We start from the raw sequence: 20,371 nt of genomic DNA, 5'->3' as shown, positions 1-20,371 counted from the left end.
CTAGAGGGGGAAACACATAGGCCAGACGGAACTGGGACCAATCTTGAACCAGCGCGTCCGCTGCGAAGGCCTGAGGATCGTGGGAGCGAGCCACGTAAACCGGAACCTTGTTGTTGTGCCGGGATGCCATTAGATCCACTTCCGGAGTACCCCACTTGCGGCAGATTGACCTGAACACTGCCGGATGCAGGGCCCACTCGCCGCTGTCCACAGTTTGACGGCTGAGATAATCGGCCTCCCAGTTTTCTACGCCTGGGATGTGGACCGCGGATATGGTGGACTTGGAGTCCTCCGTCCACTGAAGGATTCGTTGAACTTCCAACATTGCCAGGCGGCTGCGAGTCCCGCCCTGGTGATTGATGTAGGCAACCGCTGTCGCGTTGTCCGACTGGACTCGAATGTGCTTGCCCGCCAACAGGTGGTGAAAGGCTACGAGAGCTAGAAGAACAGCCCTGATTTCCAGCACATTGATCGAGAGGGCTGATTCGGACGGAGTCCAAGTGCCCTGTGCTCGGTGGTGGAGAAATACTGCTCCCCAGCCGGAGAGGCTGGCATCCGTGGTGAGGATCACCCAGGACGGAGTCAGGAAGGAGCGTCCCTGTGACAGAGAGAGGGGCCGAAGCCACCACTGAAGAGAGCTCCTGGTCTGCGGCGACAGGGCCACTAGCCTGTGCAAGGAAGAGGTCCGCTTGTCCCAACAGCGGAGAATGTCCAGCTGCAGAGGACGCAGATGGAACTGGGCAAAGGGAACCGCTTCCATTGACGCCACCATCTGACCCAGCACCTGCATGAGGTGCCTGATGGAATGACGGCGGGGCTTCAACAGAGAGCGCACCGCCAGATGAAGGGACTGCTGTTTGACTAAGGGCAGCTTCACAAGTGCCGGCAGAGTCTCGAATTGCATCCCTAGGTACGTAAGTTCCTGGGTCGGGGTCAGAGTGGACTTGGGCAGATTGACAAGCCACCCGAATTGAACAAGCGTGGCGAGAGTGAGCGAGACACTCCGCTGGCAGTCTGCACTGGATGAGGCCTTGACTAGAAGGTCGTCCAGGTAGGGGATTACTGCCAACCCCTGGAGATGCAGGACCGCAACCACTGCTGCCATGACCTTGGTGAATACCCGAGGGGCCGTGGCTAACCCGAAGGGGAGAGCCACGTATTGGAAATGTTCCTCTCCGATTGCAAAGCGTAGCCAACGCTGGTGTGAAACCGCAATAGGCACATGCAGATAGGCATCTCTGATGTCGATGGATGCTAGAAAATCTCCTTGGGTCATTGAGGCAATGACCGATCTCAGAGATTCCATGCAAAAGCGCCGCACCTGAACATGCTTGTTGAGAAGCTTGAGATCCAGGATGGGCCGGAAGGAACCGTCCTTCTTGGGGACTAGGAAGAGGTTTGAGTAGAAACCTCTGAACCGTTCCCGGGCGGGAACCGGAACAATTACTCCGTTGGCCTGCAAGGATGCCACGGCCTGTGAGAAGGCGGCGGCTTTGGAGCAGGGGGGAATGGACAGAAAAAATCTGTTTGGCAGGCTGGAAGAAAATTCTATCCTGTAGCCGTGGGAGATGATATCCCGCACCCACTGATCGGAGACGTGTTGAAACCACACGTCGCCAAAGTGGGAGAGCCTGCCACCGACCAAGGACGTTGCTGGCGCAGCCAGATAGTCAAGAGGAGGCTGCCTTAGTGGCAGCGGCTCCTCCGTTCTTCTGAGGACGCGGTTTCGCGCGCCAGTTGGGTTTACGATCCTTGGCTGAGGTAGTGGCCGAAGCTGAGGGCTTAGAGGATGACCAGTTAGAGGAACGAAAGGAACGAAACCTCGACTGGTTCCTGCCCTGGACAGGTTTCCTGGTTTTAGTTTGTGGCAAGGAAGTACTCTTCCCGCCAGTAGCTTCCTTAATAATTTCATCCAGTTGTTCACCGAACAGCCGGGACCCAGCAAAGGGGAGCCCAGCAAGGAACTTCTTAGAAGAAGTGTCTGCTTTCCACTCTCGAAGCCACAAGATCCTGCGGATCGCGAGAGAATTAGCGGAAGCCACCGCCGTGCGGTGAGAAGCCTCCAGAATGGCAGACATGGCGTAGGATGAAAAAGCCGAAGCCTGGGAAGTTAAGGCAACCATTTCGGGCATAGAGTCCCTAGTGAGGGAATGTATCTCCCCCAGAGAGGCAGAGACTGCCTTAAGAGCCCACACTGCTGCAAAAGACGGGGAGAACGAGGCTCCTGCCGCCTCATATACAGATTTGGCCAGAAGGTCAACCTGGCGGTCAGTGGGATCCTTAAGAGAGGTGCCATCGGCCACAGATACGACTGTCCGGGCTGAGATTCTAGACACCGGAGGGTCAACCTTTGGGGACTGAGCCCACTCCTTAACCACCTCTGGTGGAAAGGGAAAACGGTCATCAGAACTACGCTTTGGAAAGCGTTTGTCAGGACAGGCCCTGGGCTTGGTAACAGTGGTCTGAAAACTGGAGTGGTTAAAAAACGTACTCCTAGCTCTCTTAGGAGAGGTAAACTGGTGTATTTCTACCAGAGAGGCTTGTTCCTCTGACACTGGTGGATTGAGGTTCAGTACGGAGTTAATGGATGCAATCAAGTCACTAACATCCGCATCACCCTCAGATAAGTCAATGGGGTACATAGAGGTAGCGTCTGAGCCCACAGTAAAAGTATCCTCCTCGCCTTGCACCTCAGCTCGTGAATCAGAGCCGTGGGACGAGGAAGGAGAAGGGTCCCTGCGTCTCCGTTTAGGAGGACGGGGTCCTAAAACATGCTCTGAGAGCTCTGCAGAGCTCGGAGCAGCAGAGGCGCCCTGAGAAGGGGGCTGATGCATGGTCAGCAGAGTCCGGGACAGCTGTCCCATGGAGTCGGCAAAAGACTGTGAAATAGCTCTGGAAAAAGATGCTACCCAAGCCGGGGGTTCAGCCACCGGGGCCGGAGCAGCCGGAGGGACCCCTGAGGAGGCTCCAGGCTGAGGCACCACAATGTTAGAGCAGGCATCACAATGTGGATATGTGCTTGGTTCTTGCAGAATGAGCTGACATGCAGTGCATATAGCGTACAGCTTAGCAGCTTTCTTGCTCCTAGTGACAGACATGCTGCTGAGGTGGAGGCTCTGCAGTAAAGAATACACTCCTGTAGAATGACCCCCTAAGAGTGTATAATAAAGCCCACAACCAGAGGTTGTGGCTTACCAGACCGGTTCTTGTGTGCCCTCCGGATTCCACAGCTCGGACCCCCAGTGAAGCGTCTGCTTAGTATGCAGCAGCTGCAGCAGCCAGCGCCGATCAGCATGTGAACACTGATAAAATGGCGCTGGAGTGAGGAGGGGGGGCGGGGATTAGCCCAAGAGCGGGAAACCGGAGGGCCAAGGAGAGATACAGGGGAGGGAAACATCTCCTCAGAGAGGAGTGTCCTCCCCTCTGCTGAACGGCCGGTGGGCGGCGCCACACTGTTCCCCTGCATGAATGACATGCAGGGGAAGCTGAAAACGAAACTAGGCCGCAACTAAAGCCGGGGCCTAGATTTTTACATGCGGCCGACGAGCAGGCACCGTCGGCGCGGTTCTCAGGAAAAACCCAGAGAACCGGCCGGAATTCACAGTAAAGTCAAAAGACACACTCTCCCCTTAATAAATGTACCCGGGACCCCTGAAAAACGTCTCAATACTTAGCTTTGAGACGCAGGGCCAAGTCCCTGGGGGGGGGGGTTAAACGCTCCGTCCGGCAGGATCCTGACAGGGCTGCGGATGGAGACCGGTCTCCTGCAAGGCAGAAAGAACCGTGATGGCTCCCACTTCAAGCCAGAGCCTCAGGGGATGGTGAAGGAGCGCGGCATGTGAAGGCTCCAGCCTTGTAAAGTCAACCTTAACAGCACCGCCGACACAGTGGGGTGAGAAGGGACATGCCGGGAGTCCAGACTGGACCCGCTTTTCTTCCATATCTTTGAAATCAAAAATCTTAAAAATTAAAAATCAGAGAATGCATGTGTGTGTGTGACCTCCTGAACACAAAGCATTGAACTGGTTAGATTGTCATCCAGGGGGTGTATATAGTCCGGAGGGAGGAGCTACACGTTTGAGTGTAGTACTTTGTGTGTCCTCCGGAGGCAGAAGCTATACACCCATGGTCTGGGTCTCCCATAAGGAACGATGAAGAAATATTAATATTAAAACTACCCTTGACATAAAGATGTGGGGGGAGGTAATGTTGGTGGTCCACGTTTGTGTTTATTTCTTGGTGCTCTAGTGTAGAAGCGTTTGGGGCAGGGGGGGGTAATGATTTATTCTAAAGAGGTAGAAGTATATCAGGAGGGTTGTACCAAAAAATAAAAGGGCATTAGAAACGGTCCTCAACAGTGATATAACAAGTATTGATGGGAGAGCATTAAAAAAAATATGAAAAAATATGCCTAAAGTGCACATAACTTGAATTTCAATTATTATTTTTAATCTGCATCAGCCAGATTATCCCCAAAAAACACGGTATGAACAGTTACCTTGAGGATGTATTCCAGTTGCTTTAAAAATGACAAAATACCCTTGACTTTTTTTCCACTATACATTGTTATACTTTTTATTTTTACACTTCACCCTTTCTTTGCCCACATTAAAAATAGAAAAATGCTACACGTTCCTTAAAAGAAAAAAAAAAAACAAAACAAAAAACGTATTTTTATAAATTAGTAAATTCGCCATGCAAAAAAATCTTCACACAGCTCTATTGGCAAAAAAAATAAAAAATCGTTACAGGCCTTGGAAAGTGATGACAAACCACAAAATGTATTCATTTTTTATTTTTTTTTTTTTGTTAAACTACTGATTTTCTTTCAATACTACATACAAAGTGTATTGAAATTTGGTATTGACAAAATTGTACTGACCTGAAGAATATTTCTGGGTATTTTTTTTTTTACTGCACAAAAAAAAAAAATCACAGTAAAAACAAAACCCCCAAAAAACTGTGGCAACCTAGCACATATCAGCCCAATTGGAATTTTGTCCCATTTTTCAGTACATTGAATGATCAAATTAATTAGGTCATTCAAAACTACATCTCATCCTGCACAAAAGTAAGCCCTCCTTTGGTTATGTTGATAAATAAAAATTAAATTATGACCCTTGGAAGAAAGGGAAAGTGGTGGGGGGAAGCACAAAAAATTTGAAAACTTTCTTGGGATTTAAAGGGTTAATGTGCATGGCAAGAAATATACTGGCAACTATGCTAAATCGTCCACTATTGAAGGCAATACAACTTTACTCTCGACTTAAAGGGGTCTAGTCTGTTACATAAAGTCTGAAGCCGCTCGGTGACTGCAGATTCCTTTATACTTAGGCCCTGTGCCCACGGGAGCTTGCTTCTGCGGATTTTGCCGCGGAAAACCTGCGCATTTATCTGGATTTTCCAAATAAATCCGCAGGTTTCAGCATGTACAGACACTCCCCATGTTATCCTATGGGACATGGAAAGTGCGGAGTCCATGTTGCGGAATGTGCGGTTGCAGAATATACTGGGGATGTCCCGCAGCCGCACATAACTGCATGTCAATTACTCCCGCGGCATTACCTGCGGAAATCCCCTGCTTTGTCCCATACTTAACTGCCTTGATAGCAGACACCCGGTCATTTTCCCTCGGTGCACAGGAGCAGGAAGGAGGAGGTGGGCGGGGCTTGCACGAGCTCCGGTCATGTGACAGCCGGAGCTAGTTCAGGCCCGCCCACCTTCTCCTTCACAGTGTAAACACGGCCGGAGACGGAGAGAAGTGCTGCGTGATGGAGGTATGAACGCCCCGATCACTCAGCACTGGTTCTGCATTGAGGATGCAGTGTCCAAGCCATGGTACTGTATCCTCCATGCAGAACGCCCGCACCATATCCGTAGGACATTCCTCAAATAAACCGCAGCATGGAAACAGACAAAGTTGTGCTGCCGTTTTCTGGGAGCTCCTGCGGATATAACCGCAGGACACTTTCCCCCGTGGGCACATAGCCTTAGCGTGTGCACCGCACAGTGTCAGGACTTTCTTGTGTCTGCAGCGAAAGGGGATGATCATGTGACCGCATGTATTCGATATGCGTACATTCGGCCACAATCTGACAATACAAGCGAACTGGCTCACATCTAATGTGCTTTGGCCTCCTTCCAACTCCTTTCTGACAAATGATGTAAAGAGATTAAAAAAAATTCATACCATTTTTTTTCTTTACCCAATTCTTTTGTTTTTTAAACTTTGACAGATGAATTTGGCTGCAGCTATCCCACTCCAGAACACATTGCAGAGTGGTACATATTGGATAACATTCAGACAAACCCACTGGTGTCAGCCAGCTCACTTGTATTGGGGTCTCCAAACATCAGATGTCGGGGAACCACATGATGATTAAGCCTCTGTGTCTGGCAGCAGCTTATTCTCCTCACCACATTGACATAAACACGAACGCCTGACTGAAATAGGATGCTTAAGATGGCATTCGGTCCTCAACTAACGTGCATTAGCAGCTTTTGCTTTAGCTGCCATGCAAGGATACATACTCCTCCTTGAGGGATCCTTTCTTGATAGGCTCCTCAACAAAAGTTTCCGTCTCCTGTTCCTCGGTCATTCCATGTAAGTATGGATTTAATGGTGGTGGCCTCCAGAAAGAGCCATTCTTAAACATTCTGAAGTCTTCTGTCCTCCACTTGGTAGGAGAATCCCCCTGAATTAAGAAAAAATTAACATTATTACCAATGACTTAAACGGAACCAATCACCAGGATTTTCGCATATAAGCTAAAGCCAGTGCTGTACTGGCACTATCAGGCTGAGTCTATACACACCTGTAGTGGTCAGCTCGGATGTTTAGGTTTTGAAATCCAAGAAAGAGAAGTTTGTAAAATTAGCTGCTTGTTGAGTGACAGCTGCACTGGAGCAGATAATATATTCATAGTTATCTCTTCCCCCTGTTAGATCTAGCATAAGTGTTATACAAATGATTCACTTTGTCTGTTGCAGGACCTGTGTGAGGTCATACCCATGTGACCAGAAGGGGCGGGGACTCAGTCACCAAAGCTGGATACCAGGTCACATGGGTATGACCTCACACAAGTCCTGCAACAGTCGTTTGTATAATACTTATGTTAATTCTAAAGGTCCAGTCACACTAAGCAACTTACCAGCGATCCCAACAACGATAGGGATCGCTGGTAAGTTGCTAGGAGGTTGCTGGTGAGCTGTCACACTGCGACGCTCCAGCGATCCCACCAGCAACCTGACCTGGCAGGGATCGCTGGAGCGTGGCTACACGAGTTGCTGGTGAGCTCACCAGCAACCAGTGACCAGCCCCCAGTCTCCTAGTTACAGCACACATCAGGTTAATTAACCCGATGTGTGCTGCAGCTAAATGTGCACAGAGCAGGGAGCAGCGCACAATGCTTAGCGCTGGCTCCTTGCTCTCCTAGTTACAGCACACATCGGGTTAATTACCTGATGTGTGCTGCAGCTAAATGTGCACAGAGCAGGGAGCAGCGCACACTGCTTAGTGCTGGCTCCTTGCTCTCCTAGTTACAGCACACATCGGGTTAATTACCTGATGTGTCCTGCAGCTACATGTGCACAGAGCAGGAGCCGGCACTGACAGTGAGAGCGCGGAGGAGGCTGGTATCAAAGGTAAATATCGGGTAACCAAGGACAGGGCTTCTTGGTTACCCGATGTTTACATTGGTTACCAGCCTCCGCAGAAGCTGGCTCCCTGCTCACTGCACATTAGTTGTTGCTGTCTCGCTGTCACACACAGCGATCTGTGCTTCACAGCAGGACAGCAACAACTAAAAAATGGCCCAGGACATTCAGCAACAACCAACGACCTCACAGCAGGGGCCAGGTTGTTGCTGGATGTCACACACAGCAACATCGCTAGCAACGTCACAAAAGTTGTTCGTTACCAGCGATGTTGCTAGCGATGTTGCTTAGTGTGACGGGGCCTTAACAGAGGGAGGGGATAACTATGAATATATGATCTGCTCCAGTGCATCTGTCACTCAAGAAGCTGCTCATTTTACAAACTTCCCTTTCTTGGATTTCAAAACCTAAACATCCGAGCTGACCACTAATGGTATGTATAGAATCAGCCTGATAGTGCCAGTATAGCACTGGCTTTAGATTATATATGAAAATCCTGGTGATTGGTTCCTTTTAAAGGGAACCGGTCATCAGGTGTTTGCTATTTAAGCTGAAGACAGCATGCTGCAAGGGTTAAAACATAGAATTCAGGGATGCCAGTCTTGTCAAGGACCGATCTGTTGTCTATTTGCAATGCAAGTTTAACCAGCAGGACTTACTGCTCGGACTACAAAAACACGAGCAGGGGAGTCCAGAACACCCCCTCCTCAGATTGACACCTCAGTGTTAATGAACAATCTTTACTGACAGCCTGGTGTGGGCGGGGAAACTCACTCAGCTCTGCTAGGTCGCTAAAAATAATTCTGATTCTGTCAGAATGACAGCACCCAGTAATATAAGTGATATATCGTTGGATTCAGGATCTCTATGCATACATTATGCTGCTCTCAGATGAGCTAGCAAAAACCTGCTGACATATTCCTTTTAAGAAAGAAACAAGAGTTCTTAAGTAATTTTGTATTACTTGCCTGTAATATGGAGTAAAGCTTCCACCTGTAGTATACATGTGCTGGTGTCTGGTTTTCAAACAGGAACCTGTTAAGGACAGATATGGATATTTAGGATAGTAAATAGTAACAGTAATGTGTTTTTATAACCAATTTACAATTGCTTCAAGAACACAGTCATCAACACACACATTCACAAAAAGACAAAGTTCAGAGACAGCAAAGAGCCAGATAACCCAACAATAAACCCAGGCGTCCATACCTGAACATTGGATTGTTGATTTCTCGGTTCATGATCATAGCTTCAAACATTGGCCCTTCACGCACCACAAACTCGATCATGCGATGGATCAGAGCGAGTAAATTCCTACAACGACAGCAGAGTTAAAGAAAAATGTATTCACACCCTACCTACTAGTTGCGCTCCACCTACACTGGTTGCTAGAGACTGTGCAATGTGTTAATATACTGCATGGACATGGGGTGTACGTGTGCGTGTCCACTCTCATAGGCGTGTAAAGGGAAATTAGACTTAGGAAGTCCTACAGCAGCTGAGGGATCACTCCCAATAAAGCATTGGAAAAGCAATGAAGCTTTTACGCTACATGGTAGTCTAACAAAGACGATATTGCTACAATCAAAGAATTTCCAGCCAAATCATAGCAAACTTTTGGGGATTATTTTTCTTCCTACAGAGATATTGGCATTTTAAAAATTACAACAGGAAGTGATTTAAAGGGTCAATCCAGTCTACGAAAATCATCACCTATCCACGGCATACGTGATGACTATTAGACAAGTGTGGGTCCTCCCGCTCATGTTTCATGCTCTTTGTCTGAATGGTGCGTCTGGTCACGCATCATATGGTGAGACTGACACCGATCTAACAATCAACACTGATCCAGTGAGCAGGTGAGACCAGAACACACCAATAAAGATAACCTGTCAGGTGCAATATGCACCCAGAACCACGAGCAGTTCTGGGTGCATATTGCTAATCCCTGCCTAACTATTCCTTTATACACTAGCATAGATAAAGAGATCTTTAGAAAAAGTATTTCTAAAGATCTTTTACCGTATGCTAATGAGCGCAGGGACTAACCCCCTGGGCGTTAGTTCCCCGGCCAGTTGCCCCTCATTAGCATGTTAGTACTCCCCTGTGGGTGTGCTATCAAGCTAATGAATGCGCAGCATCAGAGGATGATATCACTCAGCTCTCTGCTGCCATCGCTGGATTTCGACTCGGTGCGTATGACCCCGGAGTTTTGGTCATGCGCACTACAGTTTGAAGCCAGGACGTGTACAACCGGCTTCATAGTGCGCATGACCCAAACTCTGGGGTCATACGCACAGAGTCAAAATCCAGCGATGGCAGCAGAGAGCTGAGTGAGATCATCCTTTGACGATGCATATTCATTAGCATGATAGCACGCCCATAGGGACGTACTAGCATGCCTATGAGGGGTGATTGGCCGGGGAACTAACGCCCAGGGGACTAGTCCCCTCGCTCGTTAGCATATCATTGAGGGTCTTTAGAAGTACTTTTTCTAAAGCTCCCTTTATCTATGCTAGTGTATACAGGGATGGTTAGGCAGGGTTTAGCAATATGCACCTAGAACTGCTCGTGGTTCTGGGTAAATATTGGACCTGACAGGTTCACTTTAAATATGAAAAAAAATCACTTTACTACACTTCCTAATGTTCCTTATGCAGATCATGCCAATATTTCTAAAATAATAATAAAAAAAAGATAAAACTTTGTCTAACATTTAATCTATTAATATATGCCTTTTTTGTTTAGGAGGTGGGGAACTATACTTTAAATTAAAAATAAAGGGGTGGTCATTAATATAACAAAATATATATAGTCCATTATATACACAGCCTATTTAAAATGAATGCAGTGTGTGTATATGTGAGTGTATATATCTCTATCTCGGCTTTGTATGTCATGTTCTCTGTGAGCGCTCATGCTCCTTTTTGGTCGCAGAGCTCCAGCGCAGTGGTGATGTACAAAACGCTGCACTTTGGGTGACATGAAAAAGTCCATGGATGCAAGAAACTGGTATACCAACACAGAAAACATTTAATTTTAAAACACTAATAGACAATTGGAATCAAACTTATTCATCCCCATGTAAATTAGGTTTACTAGCACTATATAAGAAAGAAAAAAAAATTCTACGGTTTACAATAAACCCATCAAACATGAATGATGTATATAGCTCAACACAACTAATATATCAAATGGTTTCACCACCTTCATCACAAGATGCCACTTTTACAGACTTCTGCAGGCTCAGAGTTATTCACCTCCCGGTTTAGAGTCCCTCATAAAACCAAATATTTACAGGTCAGGTTTTGTTTCTTGCTCAGTGACAAGAAATCCAAGGCTTCATTAGTTACATCAGATGTGCCTGAGATAAAACACATCAAATACCTGGACTGGCAAAGGGTTTGTTGAGAGCGATGCTTGATTGCATTTTAGAATTATGCAAAAGACAAGTCAGTGATCCAAAAAGTTAAGATCATTGCACAAAAAAGAAAAAGGATAAAAGAAGACCGTAAAGAATATACCTAGAGATACAGCTGGAGGCAGAGTTCACAAAATCAAGGTTATAAGAACACTGAGGGGCAGGGGAACAAAAACTCTCCCGTGACTGCAAAACACCTGTAGCAATAACTGGAGGCAGCAGGCCCTGAGGTTTCACTTTGCGCAGTAAGGACTAAGCCACACGGCGAGAAAAACAGTGCGAGTGGAGTGCTTTAAAACATCGCATTCCACTCGGACCAATTCTAGCCTGTGTGTGAGCACACATGAGCGATTATTTTCTCAGCCCTAATCGGACCGAGAAGACAATCGCAGCATGCTGCGATTGTAATGCGAGACTCTCTCGCACCCATTCAAGTGAATGGGGCGAGAGAAAAATCGCACTGCACTCGCGGTACACCGGTGTACCGCTAGTGCAGTGCGAGAATGGCAATAGCCGGCTATGCAGGAGAGAGGGAGAGAAATCCCTCCCTCCCCTCCTGAGTGCCGGCCCGCCCCCTGCAGCTGAGGTCTGCTCGCACGAACGGACCTCAGGAGCAAGGACACACGCATGACACTCGGCTCTGCTATACTGCCAGCATGAGCCGAGTGTCATGCAAGGGGATCGCAGTAGTCCCCGTGTGGCCCCAGCCTAAGGTGTAGACTACACTCTGAAGGTTAACTACCACAACTTGGCCCCGGAAATAACTGACCAAATTTACTATGAAATCTTAAATATTTTATTTTCATTAAATTCATTCAATTAGTATACAAACAAGAGAGCCACCTGGGGGGCGCATGGTTCCAGATACATTACTCAATCATCATATCTATCCTGAGAATAATAAATTATTGCTAAACATAGCAGAAGGCGACCATGCATCACAACGGTCAGGTACAAATTTGCATATCATATCAATCTCAATGGTTTTATGCTGATATAAAACGTAGGGTAGGCACATTAAACAGTGGGATTGGATAGTATAATATACGTTGTTAAACCATCAAGGCATATAAACTCACCATATATAATTCCAAAACACCAATTATCACTTATATATGTGCACCTTAAGGTATACCTCTGCCGCTATTATGCATTTCACCATCCTATATCATGTCAGTCAATGGGGTTATTAATAAAGAGCAGTGATCTATTATTTCACTAATGATAAACTGAAAAATCTAAATATATTATACAGTGGAATTGGTTAAGAATTATTCATGTTTACATTCCCTGTCATACAAGTTGATAATATTTGTTTTCCAAAGACTAGTTACCACTGGTATGTATGTGCATTAGGCACATCCATACCTGCCCTCTGGCGTTTTACCGCAGTGTATCATATTACCTCTTAACAGATTGTCTTATTTGTTAATACAGCGTGACCGACTGGGATGCGTGAGCCGCCTCCAATGTGACAATGCAAAAGTATAACAATACTAGAATTACATACGTACACCTAGATAGAAAATTACTTACATTAACAATGAACTGTCTGGTCATGCTTCCTGCCACCCCTGATGTACGTTTCGCCACGCGCTTTATCAAAAGGGAGCGTGTCAGGGTGGGGGAACGTGTGTGTTTAAATAGTATACTACAGCCAATAAAATACCTTTGCGTATATCCATCATTACGTAGCAGACGCTACTTCCGGTATCACGTGGGCGCATGATGGTGTTGCCGCCTCCCCCTTGGAATGGGACATCCGGGTTGTGCGCGCTGACCCACAAGCGTCGTCACGCTCTGGGTCACATCGTGTATGCAAGCCAGGAAGTCCGAGGAGCGGACAACAGCGCATGCGCACAACCGGTGATTTCTTTGCGTACATCCGTCATTACGTAGCAGACGCTACTTACTGGTATCACGTGGGCGCATGATGGTGTTGCCGCCTCCCTCTCGGAACGGCTGTAGTATACTATTTAAACACAGACGTTCCCCCACCCTGACACGCTCCCTTTTGATAAAGCGCGTGGTGAAACGTACATCAGGGGTGGCGGGACGCAGGACCACACAGTTCATTGTTAATGTAAGTAATTTGAGTACATTGAGTAATGTATCTGGAACCATGTGCCCCCCAGGTGGCTCTCTTGTTTGTATACTAATTGAATGAATTTAATGAAAATAAAATATTTAAGATTTCATAGTAAATTTGGTGTTATCACTTCTTCCTTGGTCGGTTATTTCCGGGGCCAAGTTGTGGTAGTTAAGTTTGATCGAAGTGTGTACAATTGGACGTTTTGTGATTACACTCTGAAGGTACCCAGAGGGTAAGAAAAGTTGTCTCCAACATGCTCAAAACCACACCAATAACCACAGAAGTTTTGGTATTCTTTTCGGTCAAGCAAAAAAAACAAAACAAAAACAAAACAGGAACTCTTCAGGCTTATGGATCAAGGTATGTCTAGCAAGGGAAAAATGAAACATAAGCCAAGGAAATATGGAGAGTAAAACGGAGCAAGTGGATTACGATAAAAAAAAAAATTGCATTCCACTCGGACCCATGTTACGCTATGGGCCCGATTTTTTTCTCAGCCCTAATTAGACTGAGAAACAATCGCAGCATGCTGCAAGTGGAATCCAATTAGATTTCACTCACACCCATAACAGTCTATGGGTGCGAGATAAACATCCTGCTGCACTGGCATTACACAGAAGTGCAGTGCGATAAATCGCATTATCTGATAATGGAGGAGATAGGGAGATTAATCCCTTCCTCTCCTCCACAGGTGTGCAGCAATCGCAGGATCCCATTAAAGTATAATGACACTCTGCTTACAGAGCGGGAGTCGGGAGTCATTAGCATAACGCATCCAATGTTCTCGCATCAGATGCTAAATGTCCGTGCGTCCTTAGCCATACACTAAAGATGACACTCTGCCTACAGTGAAGCACAGTGGTGGCTTAGTGATGTTCTGAGCCTGTTTTGCTTCCTGTGGCGCTGGAAACCTGCAGAGTGTAGAAGGCAAGATGGATTCAATGAAATATGCAGAAATTCTAGTAGAAAATATCAGGTCTTTTATGAGGAAGTTGAAGCTTGGTTGTCAATGGACCTTCCAACAGGACAATGATCCTAAGTATACCTAAAAGTCCATCAAAGTTTGGTTTCAGAAGACATTCTGGAAGATTCTGGAGTAGACATCAGTCACCCGACTAAAGCATCATAGAAAATCTTTGGTGGAATTTGAAGGAGGTGGTTGCAGCATGGAAATCCAAGAATGTTAGTGAACTGGAGACCTTTGCCCAATAGGAACGGGATAAGATACTTTAGGAACAGAAGATAAGTGTCTGACTATGCATCATGTTTGCAACAGATGCAAACAGCCAAAGGTGCTCTACTAAGTACCAAAGACTCTTGTCATGAAGGGGATGAATAATTCCGAACCTGCAGTAATCAGAAACAATGGCATTTTGTCCTGAACTTGGAGAAATATATTAACAGTATGTATTATTGTAATATTAGTTGAATTGAGCTATTTAAAAGGGGTTTCCGAAGAACAAAGCTAATTTTAATCAATAGATCTTGGAATAATATGAAATTCCACATTTGGATGTGTTTAAAAAAAATGTTCCTGTGCTGAGATATTCTTATATGCCATGCCTTGCGAACGTATTCGGCCCCTTTGAATTTTTAAACCTTTTCCCACATTTCAGGCTTCAAACATAAAAGATAAAAATTTTAATGTTATGGTGAAGAATCAACAATAAATGGGACACAATAGTCAAGTTGAACAAAATGTATTGCTTATTTTAAACTTTTAAAAAAAATAAATAACTGATAAGTAGGGAATGCAATATTATTCGTCCCCTTTACTTTCAGTACAGCAAACTCACTCCAGAAGTTCTTTGAGGATCTCTGAATGATCCAATGTTTTCCTAAATGACTGATGATGATAAATATAAGCCACTTGTGTGTAATGAAGTCTCCGTATAAATGCACCTGCTCTGTGATAGTCTCAGTGTTCTGTATAAAGCGCAGACAGCATCATGAAGACCAAGGAACACAACAGGCAGGTCTGTGATACTGTTGTGGAGATGTTTAAAGCTGGATTTGGTTACAAAAAGATTTCCAAAACTTTAAACACCCCAAGGAGCACTGTGCAAGCGATCATATTGAAATGGAAGGAGTATCATACCACTGAAAATCTACCAAGACCCGGCCGTCCATCCACACTTTCATCTTAAACAAGTAGAAGACTAATCAGAGATGCAGCCAAGAGGCCCATGATCACTCTGGATGAACTGCAGAGATCTACAGCTGAGGTGGTAAGAGTCTGTCCATTGGACAACAATCAGTCACTGTACACTGCACAAATCTGGCATTTATGGAAGAGTGGCAAGAAAAAAGCCATTTCTCAAAGATATCCATAAAAAGTGCTGTTTAAAGTTTGCCACAAGCCACCTGGGAGACACACCAAACATGTGGAAGAAGGTGCTTTGGTCAGATGAAACCAAAATCAAACTATTTGGGCACAATGCCAAACGATATGTTTGGCATAAAAGCAACACAGCTTATCACCCTGAACACACCATCCCCACTGTCAAACATGGTGGTGGCAGCATCATAGTTTGGGCCTGCTTTTCTTCAGTAGGGAGAGGGAAGATGGTTAAATTAATGGGAAGATGGATGGAGCCAAATACAGGACCATTCTTGAAGAAAACCTGTTGGAGTCTGCAAAAGACCTGAGACTGGGACGGAAATTTGCCTTCCAACAAGACAATGATCCCAAACAAAAAGCAAAATCTACAATGGAATGGTTCACAAATAAACGTATCCAGGTGTTAGAATGACCAAGTCAAAGTCCAGACCTGAATCCAATCGAGAATCTGTGGAAAGAGCTGAAAACTGCTGTTCACAAACGCTCTCCATCAAATCTCACTCAGCTCCAGCTGTTTGCAAAGAATGGGCAAGAATTTCAGTCTTTCGATGTGAAAAACTGATACACATACCCCCAGAGACTTGCAGCTGTAATCGCAGAAAAAGGTGGCGCTACAAAGTATTAAGTTAAATTGGCCTAATAATATTGCACACCCCACTTTTCAGTTATTTTTTTAAAAAGTTTAAAATAAGCAGTACATTTAGTTCAACTTCACAATTGTGTCCCACACGTTGTTGATTCTTCACCATAACATTATCATTTTTATCTTTATGTTTGAAGTTTGAAATGTGGTAAAAGGTTGAAAAATTCAAGGGGGCCGAATACTTTCGCAAGGCACTGTATGTGCCCCTGCTATGTACTGTGTAATGGCCGTGTCTGACCGTGCCGGAACATGGTCTGATCATGCAACATCTCCTGGGCCGAGGAGTAAGTAAAAAGAATACAGGCGTTCCAGCATCGCAAATAATTCTTGTTTTGATGAAAAATATTTTTTTTAAAAACAGGCAGAGACATTTTTTACCTCACAAAAATAATCAGCTGTGATCCCAAACTATAATGTCTTTATAATTATTTGCGTCCTCCCCGGCCCAGAAGATGTGGTATGATCAGACCATGTCCCTGTACGGTCAGACACGGCCATTACACAGTACATAGTAAGATTATCTCAGCACGGGAAAACAAACTGTTTAAATACATCCAGTTGTGGAACTTATTTTCATTGCAAGATATATTGATTAATGAACTGTAAAATGAACTTACTTTGTGGGAAAACCTCTTTAAAAAAGCATTACCAATCATTTTGTTTTATTCGCTAGACATGTGTAATTGTGGCGCATGTAGTGTAAGTGTGATGATAGTCTTAGCGATCACCGTCTTTCCCATTTTCCATCGCTGCTCTGGTCTACTCACTCATGTGACTTGTATTCCAACTCTCTGGATCTCACTGGCGTCTGTGTGAGCTGGAAGTGGCTTTTACAATGTTAAGCCCACTTTACACGCTACAATATATCTTGCGATGTGTCGGCGGGGTCACGTCATAAGTGACGCACATCCGGCATCGTAAGTATGATTGTAGCGTGTAAAACCTCTGTGCAATTGCGATTGAACGAAAATCCGTTCATCGCATGCACGACGTTCATTCCTCAAAAAATGAATGGGAGGTTGTGCAATGTGCCTGAGGCAGCACACATCGCAGTGTGTGACACCCCGGGAACATTGAACGACAGCTTACCTGCGTCCGCGGCTCCACCCGACAATGCGGAAGGAAGGAGGTGGGCGGGATGTTTACGTCCCGCTTATCTCCGCCCCTCCGCTTCTATTGGCCGGCTGCCGAGTGAAGTCGCTGTGATGCCGAACGTCCCTACCACTCACTCCAGGAAGTGGACGTTCGCCGCCAACATCGAGGTCGTATGGACGGGTAAGTACGTGTGACGGGGGTTAATCGTTTGTGCGGCACACGTTCAACAAATTAAACATGCCACACATACGATGGGGGCGGTTACGATCGCATACGATATCGTATGCAGAATCGTAACGTGTAAAGCAGGCTTAAGTCTATGGAGGATCAGATCGAGCCTTCATAGGCTCACATTTTAATAGCAACTTCCGCCTTACACACAAACCAATATGCTCCGGAGAGTAGGAACAGAAGTCAAGCAAGAGCATAAACAACTGGTGAGGCTACAGAAACCAGCGAAGACTGTGATAGCCAAGTATATTAAACACAACTCCAGCGTTTGTTTTTTATTTCCCTGCTGAAGTGTTGATTTATGTAAATCCCCTGCCTCTTGCCTTATACTCAATTGTCGCAGTTTTCATCTATTTCCAGCATCACTTCCATCAGTCTTCGGCAATATGTGACCTCCCGGCAGCTCCAGTGTTTCATGGAGCGCACTGGCGGTCACAACTCAATACAACTCTATGGGATCCTCATTCTGGCTCGCATAGACTTGTGACATAACTTCTGACTTTTGGACAGTTGGTGCAGCGGGCCAGAAGCAATGCCAAAAAAGGATGAAGCAGTTGGGGGGTGAGTATACGAGCGGGGGCAGGGGAGTTAGATTTAAAGCATCATTCCAGCACTGAAAAAAAACAAAGCACTGGAGTGGTGCTTTAACACACACTACACTTAGGCACATTAACACAGGTTAACCTAATAAAAAAAAATATTGGGAAAGCTTCTTTAAACTGCATATTGCAAAACAGAAGAATGTTTGTAAAATTTGACTAATAAATCTAATTTACAAGAAATAATTTGCCAATTGAATAATTTTGTATGCAACTGTGTACATATTACAAAAAAATAACCACCCGCCTATTTTTATTTTAAAGCTGGCATGCAATTTTTCTACAGATTGCATGCTGAGAAGATACCAGCTAAGGCTACTTTCACACATCCGGATTTTTGCTCTGCGGCACAATACGGCGTTCTGCAGAAAAACCGCAACCGGCTTTTGTAACGTCGGTTGCGGGTTTTTTTGCATAGACTTACATTAGTGCCGTATTGTGCCGCAGGGGCTTGCGTTCGGTCCGGTTTTTGCCGCATGCGGCAGATTTAGCCAATGCGGCGGCTGGATAGAACGTTCCCTGCAACGTTTTTTGCTCTGGCAAAAAGAACCGCATCGCGCCGCATCCGGCCGCTGCGGCGCATTTTCAATGCATGCCTATGGATGCCGGATGCGGAAAAAAACGCATCCAGCCGCCGCATGCGGTTTTTTCCACTGCGCATGCTCAGTAGCGTGCCGAACCGGAAAAAAACGGACCGGCCGCATGTAAAAACGTATGTAAAGGATGCGGTGTTTTCGCCGCATCCATTACATAGGTTTCACAGCCGGATTGAGCCGCACGGCTCAAACCGGATGTGTGAAAGTAGCCTAAGAAAACAGTCATCAAGAGTAAAACCTAAGCTTTTACACAAATTAGAAAATAAAATAAAACTAAAAAAAAAAACAAAAAAACAAAACCCTGTGTCACAGGCAAAATGCTCTGTACCTGTATTACACACAAACATATTTCAAGTCTGCATTACTTATTTTTTTTCTATTTCTTTAATTAAAAAACAAGATTGGATCTCAGCGAGAGGGCAAACTTTTCCTCCAAGAAGGTAGTCAATTGTTTCACACAATTAAATACATGAATAAGATTGCAGACATGAAATATGCTGTGTATAACTGCTCCTAAGCGAGGATCAGCAGTCACTGCTGCCATTTCAGGTTTACAACTGAAATCTAATTTTTAAAAATGAATAACCCAGTGTTTTCTCAATATCATAAAAAAAAAAGGAAAGAAATTTCAGGGGGCAGAGATCTACAAAGCTTCTTAAGGGGGTCCATCTAAATTTGTCAAATACAATTTAAAAAAAAAACAACTAATTGGGTCTGAGGAACCCACACAAAAAAATTACGACTATGAAATTTGAAGTAAAGCCCTGCAATTCTAAAAATGAGGCTATAAACGCTTAGATACTGAGCACATTGGTGCAGCTTAAAGAGGACAAACCACCAGGATTTTCCTATACAAACTAAAGCCAGTGCTATACAGGTGCTATCATGCTGATTCCATATACACCTTTAGTTGTGATATCAGATGTATAGTTTCTGAAATACAAGTAAAGATTGTGAAATGCACTGTTACTTGATTGATAGTTACTCCCGCTCCTGCCTGCCTGTCCTTCCTTCCCCTGTCTCTTATTAAAGGGGGAGAAAGGGGGAGGGAGGAGGGGTGGAGGAAGGGGGAGGGAGATAGGAAGAAAGAGGGAGGGAGGAGGGGAGGGAGATAGGAAGAAAGGGGGAGGGAGGAGGGGAGGGAGATAGGAAGGGGGAGGGAGGAGGGGAGGGAGGAAGGGAGGAAGAAAGGGGGAGGGAGGGAGGAAGGGAAGAAGAAAGTGGGTGAGAGGGAGGGAGGGAGGAAGAAAGGGAGGGAGGGAGGAGGTGAGGGAGGGAGGAAGGAAGAAAGTGAGAGGGAGGGAGGAAGTAAGGAAGAAAGGGGGGGAAGAAATGAGGAGGGAGGGAGGAAGAAAGGGGGAGAGAGGAAGGGAGGAAGAAAGGGGGTGAGAGGGAGGGAGGGAAGAAGAAAGTGGGTGAGAGGGAGGGAGGGAGGAAGAAAGGGAGGGAGGGAGGAAGAAAGGGGGAGAGAGGGAGGGAGGAAGAGAGGGGGAGAGAGGGAGGGAGGAAGAAAGGGGGGGAGAGGGAGGGAGGAAGAAAGGGGGAAGAAAGGGGGAGGGAGCAAGGAAGAAAGGGGGGAGGGAGCAAGGAAGAAAGGGGGGAGGGAGAAAGGGAGGACGGAAGGTGTAGGAAGGGAGGGAGGAAGGAAGGGGAAGGAAGGGGGAGTGAGGGAGGGAGGAAGGAAGGGGGAGTGAGGG

General features: G+C 45.8%; 1 protein-coding gene across 1 annotated transcript in view; it reads right to left on the bottom strand.

Annotated features, from left to right (window-relative positions):
* Nucleotides 1-20,371, bottom strand: part of U2SURP (U2 snRNP associated SURP domain containing) — a 214,043-nt gene that overhangs the window by 95,608 nt on the left and 98,064 nt on the right. Inside the window, 3 exon segments of the mRNA XM_075340786.1 lie at nucleotides 6,532-6,695; nucleotides 8,625-8,691; nucleotides 8,866-8,970. Coding sequence (XP_075196901.1) covers nucleotides 6,532-6,695; nucleotides 8,625-8,691; nucleotides 8,866-8,970 — 336 coding nt within the window.

Source organism: Anomaloglossus baeobatrachus, chromosome 3 (assembly GCF_048569485.1).
Source record: "Anomaloglossus baeobatrachus isolate aAnoBae1 chromosome 3, aAnoBae1.hap1, whole genome shotgun sequence".
In the NCBI taxonomy this organism is placed as follows: Eukaryota; Metazoa; Chordata; class Amphibia; order Anura; family Aromobatidae; genus Anomaloglossus; species Anomaloglossus baeobatrachus.
The sequence above is the reverse complement of the archived record's forward strand: the minus strand, read 5'-3'. Positions and strand labels throughout refer to the sequence as shown.